Source organism: Anomaloglossus baeobatrachus, chromosome 7 (assembly GCF_048569485.1).
Source record: "Anomaloglossus baeobatrachus isolate aAnoBae1 chromosome 7, aAnoBae1.hap1, whole genome shotgun sequence".
In the NCBI taxonomy this organism is placed as follows: Eukaryota; Metazoa; Chordata; class Amphibia; order Anura; family Aromobatidae; genus Anomaloglossus; species Anomaloglossus baeobatrachus.
Window position 1 is genome coordinate 202740242 of NC_134359.1, and position 7854 is coordinate 202748095.

Below are 7854 nucleotides of genomic sequence, written 5' to 3' on the forward strand. Positions count from 1 at the left end.
TCACACTGGTAACGCCTCCTTTTATTTAAAGTAAGCTCTGGATGCTGATTGTCAGGGAGATCTTCAACCAGCCCTTACATCTTAACAGCTAATTTAGCTTTTAAGAAAAATATGGATTTCTCTGTATAAGATATTTGATCACAGATCATTTTATTCAACTTTTAACCACCTACATGCCCATATAGACGGCCTAGAAGGGTTGATCCTATTGATTCTCCTTAGTTCTGTTTTGCTCTGGGATTTCTTAGGGTTAAGTTCTTGAATTTTGTAATTTATGGAATCAATAATAAAATATCTAAAGTATTAATAGAAATAACAAGTACAGAATTTATTTTTAATTAAATATTTTATTCATACAATAGTAAAGTCAGCGATTGATCCCTTTATCTGTATTTGGAGGTGAGGATTTGAGACACGACTGAAAGGAACTTATCAAAGGCAGCATGGTTGACGGCATCAAAGTCAGCGGAGAGGTGAGATGCCAGGGTGACCAGGATGGTGTGAGACAGCAGCTGTAACACAAAGTCAGGACAATCACTATTAGAAGACTAGTATTTGCCAAACTTGAAACATATCCATTCTCCACACACTAATTTAATTACTATTACATTCATTACTAAGTGCATAATCACATATAACTAGATTCAAAACTGTCCTGCAAGAACTTTTTATGGTCAATATTGCAGATAATATATTATATACTTGGCTGGGCTTATATGAGCTGAATCCCACAATCCAAATTGTAATTTTTCTTACTTATCAATATTAAAGGGGAACCACAAGGGCAAAATGGCTAGTTTTTGCTCCTATTTTATCCCCTTTGCTACCTTTTTTTTTTTTTAACGTACCATACAAGTCCATGGGCCTTTTTTATTTTGTGCTAATTTTCATGGTCTTTACCAAGGTGGAGAGATTCAAAGGGTAGTAATAAACAGCTGCCTAAAGACAAGGCCTCAGAGAATCCTGTGAGCCGCGCCGCCATGCTAAAGACCATCGGCCTTCAAAATTAGCTCTAAGTAAAAATGCCAGTATCTCTAAAACCATATGATGGGTTTAATTATAAGCAATAATATATGTGTGTATATATATATAAAATGATATATCTTATACAATTGGCTGTGCTTCTGTGAGCTGAATCCCAATCCCACGATCCAATTGGCAATATTTATTCCTAATATATATATATATATATATATATATTTGCATATTGGATTGTGGGATTCAGCTTAGATAAACACAGCCAATTGTATAAGATACTGTATATCATCTGCAATATTGACCATAAAAATTCCTGCAGGACAATTAGAGATTTACAAAACAACTCTGTAACTCTCTCTACAATGGAGAAATAGATGAGTGTCATAAGCATGATAGGATATTCATATTTGCGACTTGGTTCCGAGCCTTACTTTGAAGTTTCCTGGGTCCACCCTCAGGTTGTAGGCATGCAGGTCACTCAGTTCAGACAAGGATTCTTCCAAGTTGTCCAGACGTTTGGCCGCCTTTGCTAGAGCACCCAAGACCTTGCCGCCATGTGTCTGGAGGTCTGGAGATCCATGACTCAGGTTAAAGTGTTTAAAGTAAGTCTTGGTTTGGGGGAAGCCCAGGATCATCCTAAGATTAAAGAAAAATCAAATCAAACCCAACTTCTCAAGTTTCCTAAGAGAAGAACACCCATTACTGTAATTTGAGTCATAGAGTAATATAAATTGTAACCAATTGTCCATTTACTCATTAATTTCTCTTAGGAATAATAGAGGAACAGTCAATGAAAGCTTTGACAATTATGCATGACCATTATATTTCAAAGGGAGTGCAAACATACAGCAAAACAGACATCACACGTGCTGCAGCGTCTCTTGGCCTTTATAGCTATGATAAGAGTACAGTGGTCAGAAGACTGATTACAGTGATGGGGCAATTCAATATATATTTGGGACACAATCCTATTATTTCACATAGCACAGTCCATGAAGGTTTTCTTTTGTTTATCAAATTTAAATATAAACATGTAAATTTTAAATGTAGCAATAAAAAACATCTAAAGTTAATGCTTATGTATAAGATACAAAACAGACATATTTGTTACCTCTCCAAAGCTTCCGCGCCGATAGCGCTCTCATTTCCAGAGACTTTGCCCACGATGGACACAATGGCAGCCTTCTCAGCGGCAGAGAAAGTCATGTTGTATATGGGTGCTGTGAGCTAAGATCTGAAAGGAAAGATCTGAAATGTTTGTGCCCTGTGTCAGGTCACTTGGAATTTATAGGGGAAGGGTCAGCAGAAATAGTCAGTTGTCCACTATCACTGGTCAATGAAGAGATACACCCAACCCCATTTTTACATGATTTAGACAAAAAAAACCTGCTGCATATGTATAATTATGTGCAAGGGTTTTACTTTTCATTTTTGTTGTACGGGTACATGTGTATCTATGTCACCATGTTTGTCTTATAGCTAAAGTGCATTTTGTCCTAAAATAAAATAATAAAGTGAGTTCTTCCTCTAGGCATAAGGTCGGATTAGGATGAGAGAATACAAGAATTATTCTTTTCTTATTCAGGAAAAAAAGCAGGTTTATTTATCCATATTTAATCCTTATGCCCATTCTTTACATCTGTATATCAATCATACAATGAGGAAAATAAGTATTTGATACACTGCCGATTTTCCAAGTTTTCCCACCTAATAAGAATATAGATATCTGTAATTTTTATCGTAGGTACATTTCAACTGTGACAGACAAAATAAAAATGACCAGAAAATCACATTGTATGACTTTTAAATAATTAATTAGCATTTTATTGCATGAAATAAATATTTGATCACCTACCAACCAGCAAGAATTCTGGATCTGACACACCTGTTATTTTTTCTTTAAGGAGCCCTCCTACTCTGCACTAATTACATGTATTAATTGAACCTATATAAAGTAGTTACTTGTATAAAAGACACCTGTCCACACACTCAATCAATCACACTCCAACCTCTCCACCAGGGCCAAGACCAAAGAGTTGTATAAAAACACGAGGGACAAAATTGTAGACCTGCACAAGCTAGGATGATAATAGGCAAGCAGCTTGGTGAGAAGGCAACAACTGTTGGCACAATTATTAGAAAATGGAAGAAACACAAGATTACTGTCATTCTTATTTAGTTTGCGACTCCATGCAAGATCTTGCCCAGTGGGGTAAGCATGATTCTTAAAAAAGTCAGGAATCAGCCCAGAACAACACAAGAGAACCTGGTCAATGACCTGAGAAGACTTGTAACCACAGTGTCAAAGATTACAGCTGATAACACACTACACCATCATGGGTTAAAATCCTGCAGGGCATGCAATGTCCCCCAGCTCACACCAGTACATGTCCAGGCCCATTTGAAGTTCACCAACGACCATCTGGATTATCCAGAGAAGGCATGGAAGAAGTTCATGTGGTCAGTTAAAACCAAAATAGAACTTTTTGGTATCAACTCCACTTGCCGTGTTTGGAGTAAGAAGATGGATGAGTACAACCTCAAGAACACTGTCCCAACCGCGAAGCATAGGGGTGGAAACAACATACTTTTGAGGTTCCTTTTCTGCAAATGTTACAGGACGACTGTGACACACCACACCAGTGCCGTTAGGGGGACTGGACCGGTTCTGTCTGGAGGATGTCACGGCGGCAAGGCCCGGTTCCGTGACCCCGGCGGTGTCATTTTAAAACAGGGGGAAAGTTATTTACAAAGGGAGATGAATTTGTGATGCCACCCGTCGTGTACGGCCAGATATGAGCCGCCGCTGCCTTGCAGGTCCCCTGGTGTCAGTGATAATGCAGCAGACATGGTTGAGCTCTCCACGAGTAGAGCTTAGCCCCAGGGCAGGTGAATAGGTGACAGAGTCTATGGTGTTGAGATGTAATGGCGGGGTGCAGGGCCGGAGGTGCAGACAATAACTGGGCAACACAGGAATGCAGTCAGAAGTTCTTTACTCACTGTTCATAGTTCTAGGTTACCACGACTAGTCAGATGCTGCCCTCGGAGTGCTGGGTCCTGCTGTGACCCATCAGCCAATCCCCAGATAGTTCGGAGCACAACCCGGTACACCCTTCTGTGCTCCTTCCCTGGTGGTCTTGCTGCATGGGCCTCTCACGCCTGCCAGGCACCTCACACACAGTGCCCTGAGCCGGTGTCCGTGAATCCCTTTTACGGGTGGCTATCCTGCCTTGTCCCTTGGTCCTATGTGGTCACCTTTTCAGCGGGTTATGTGCGGTGGTGGCTTCGGTACTTGAAGTAACCCCAGCCTCCGGTTTGCTAACTGAGCCTTGTATTTCTCAACGTGTCTAGGGGTCAGTTTCCCGTTGCGGCCAAGTCCCTCCACACCGGTACAGCGGCTGTCGGTGTGAGCCAATGGGTGGATGACTCACTTCCCGTGGCTCTAAGACTCCTTTCTTGATCCTGGGACAAGCTACTCCAGCTCCAGACCCCCAGGACATTTCTCCTCCGCGTCCACTTCCTGACTGACTAACGTTTTACAGTCTGCCCCCACTAACTAAACCCCACCTCCAGACTGGCTTCAGGACTGTGCTTTCCCTACCGTGAAACTCGCTCTTACCACGGCCTAATGGAGTGTCGCTAAATTAAGAGTGTGTGTCTCTGTGTGTGTGCAACAACTAGTGGCCTCCTCCTTATACGGGAATGGGATACTACACCTCCAGCTGAGGTGCAGTACCTCTGTGGCGACAGAGCATGGTCTGACCACTTCGGTTCTTCGGGCACGCCAGACGGGTTTTAACTTGGTGGTCTGATAATTCTGCTAGGGAGCTCTGTAACCAGTTCAAACTATGTACAAGCAGTTCAGGTTGTTCACAGTCCCCAAACCTTACAGTCTTTGAAAATTAATGAATAAACTTTCCTTAACTTCCTATTGTACTCGACTTTTCATATACAAAATGTCCATGAAAGAAGAAATAAAAACTATTATTGTTCCTAAACAGGTAACTATTTACATTTCTTCATATACTGTTGTACACTTTAATGTCCTTCCTTCCACAGCTGCTTACCAGGTTTGTAATTCCCTGGCCGGGGAAACTCCACACAGTTAAGCATACCATGGCTGATAATGGGGGCTATGTATCCTGGTCGCACAACGCAATTATGTATCCTGGTCGCACAACGCAATCTTGGATGTATTGTCTGAGGCTGGTACCGAGTCGAGTGCGGGCCGCAGCACTGGAGTATCCTTGGGTCAGCCAAGGGAGTCCATAGCTTCCACTCCCAACTCCAGGTCTCTCCAGTCACCACTTGCCATTGCGCTCTCCGGGTCCGTCTGCCGCGCAGGTACCTTATGCCTCGCCTTTGCTCCTCTTTTTACTTCCTGGGGATGCAGGGCTCCTGGGTCATTTGTTAGGTTTAGTTTCTTTGCTGTTGCTGTAGGGGGCGGGCACGGCTTTTCCCGCCAGTCTGAAATCCAATCCACGAAGGGCGGACACACCCTACCCTTTAGATTGCACATGGCGTCTGTCTTTTTTGATGGACGCCACTTGCACAGTCTTTAGGCACACAGTACCCATTTTGTAGTGGGCACGACAATCCTGTTCGTGACGCCAAGTTGTCTCGCCCCACCGGGGCCATTGGGGGCACTTGTTACCAGGCCGGTTCTGTCGGGAGGATGCCACGGCAGCACAGTATGGTTCCGTGACCCCGGCGGTGTCATTTTAAAAGATGGGGAAAGTTATTTACAAGGGGAGATGAATTTGTGACGCCACTCGTGGTGTGCAGCCAGGTATGAGCCGCCGCTGCCTTGTAGGTCCCCTGGGGTCGGTGGTGATGCAGCAGACATGGTTGAGTTCTCCACGGGTCTTTGTCAATCGGCAAACTTACAAAATCAGCAAGAGATCAAATACTTATTTCCTTATTTTACTTATTTTTTCACTGTATATTGTACACTTGTATCCTTTAGTGTCTTTCATGTGGCACTTAATGTTTTTTTAGCCTTGTTTAACCTAATAAACAAATGTATAATTAAAAAACATATGGGGCCCCCTATTTTCGATAACCAGCCAAGGTAAAACAGACTGCTGCAAGCTGGTATTATCAGGCTGGGAATGCCTATAGTTATTTGGCCCTTCCCAGTCTAAAAATATCAGGATGCAGTTGCCCCAGAAATGGCAAAACACAATAGGTGCACCAATTCTGGCTTTGTTCAGCTCTTCCCAATTACCCTGGTGTGGTGGCAATCAGGGTAACATTTTTTGCGCTTGATGTCAGCTGTGTAATGTTATCTGTAGTGATGGGCGGACCTGGACTATAAAAGTCCGGATCCACATGGTTTCAAACATACCCAAGTGCTGTATCGGGCTCAGAATTCTCAGAGAATTCCTGGCATTGATCCAGATCCAGCATATTGGTAATACAAAACATAAAGGACAAATAAAGAAGTATATAATAAAGCAAGTGGACTTATCGAGTCTCCGGCATGGCTGTAACCTCTCCTATGACTGCTCACTTCCGGGGCCGCGCATTAGCCTTCATGCATATGCATTGTTTTTCCCAGCCACTGGTGTCTGTGAATGTTTGCAGTCACAAGTGCCCCCATGCTGAGTGACAGCGTGTCTGGCGCTTCCAATCACAGACCCGGTCTGAGGGTCTATTTCGAACAGTTAAAATAAATAAATAAGAAAATTGGTGTATGATCCCCCATATTATTATATGGGGGAACAGAAAAAATTCAATTAGCAATATACCGGGGGGACCCACAGTATCAACCGAGGTAAATAGCTGGATCCCAAGAGGAGCAAAAATTGGTCTGAACACAGAAGAGACCTAAAACATAACTTTTAATGGATTGCTGATAAAAAGAGCCAAGGCTCAAAAAGGTGAGTAAAAACAGTAACAACAATGATATTTATCATGCTATGCAAGGGGCATAAATCATGGCCCAAGTCAAACCACCATTCACAGATCAGTATAGCAGTGGTATCCTCAAAACAACCATCGAGAGACCACCCAATATAGTACTCAGATGGTGATAGACAAAAGGAAAACACACTCCCCCCTACCACCCCTCATGCAGGGGCCAAGGAAAGAAAAAGGGGGATATATAATGTGTCCTATATATGCTGGCAATATAGGTCAGGATGTCGTGGCGTAATTAAATCCCCTAAGGAAGCGAACAAAATGCTGACCATACACAACAGATCTGGGTATCCTAGCGTAGTTAGATCCCCTAAGGGAACAATCTTACCCAATCTTGTAGAAATATAGAGGGCGACTAGAAGTACATCACGGCTTCTGGGGGAGCTGTCAACCAGCTCTTCAAATCCCTCAGGAATGCCACAGAGGAATCACCTCCATACAGTGAAGAAACACTCACTTCCAACGCGTTTCATGGGGAACAATCATCAGGGGAGTTCAGGTGAAGGTTACTGGGTACTGTCCATTTATCTCCTATCTTGCAGTATTGTCATGCCCAGTGACACGCATATATCTGCGTGTCAAGATACAAATTCAAAAGTGCCGCGGGAACAGAAAAAACCCATGGCTACAGGCTGCAGCCCCCAGCCATGCACTTATCTTGGCTGTGTATCAAAATAAGAGGAACCGAATGCAGCTTTTTTTTTAAATTATTTAAATAATTTAAAGAAAACACCATGTGGTATCCCCAATTTTAATACGCAGCCAAGATAAAGCCCGACAGCTGGGGGCTGGTATTTTCAGACTGGAAAGACACCTGGCTATGAGCTTCTGTGATCAACATGCTATACCCCACAGTATTGATACCGGGTATATATTTCTTGAACTGTTTGGAAAGGACGACGGGGATGGGACTTTCTCCCTGTTGTCAGCTTTGATCCCCTGATGAACCTCAGG

The 7854-nt window shown here is 43.0% G+C and overlaps 1 protein-coding gene across 1 annotated transcript; it reads right to left on the reverse strand.

The window, feature by feature from the left end:
• Window positions 1-383: 383 nt before the first annotated feature.
• On the reverse strand, window positions 384-2188 carry LOC142246064 (hemoglobin subunit alpha-3-like). The gene is made up of 3 exons (XM_075319080.1): window positions 2090-2188; window positions 1410-1614; window positions 384-512 (listed from the first exon to the last, which is right to left on the reverse strand). The coding sequence occupies exons 1-3, from the start codon at window positions 2182-2184 to the stop codon at window positions 384-386; spliced, it is 429 nt and encodes a 142-aa protein (XP_075175195.1). The 5' UTR covers window positions 2185-2188.
• Window positions 2189-7854: the final 5666 nt, after the last annotated feature.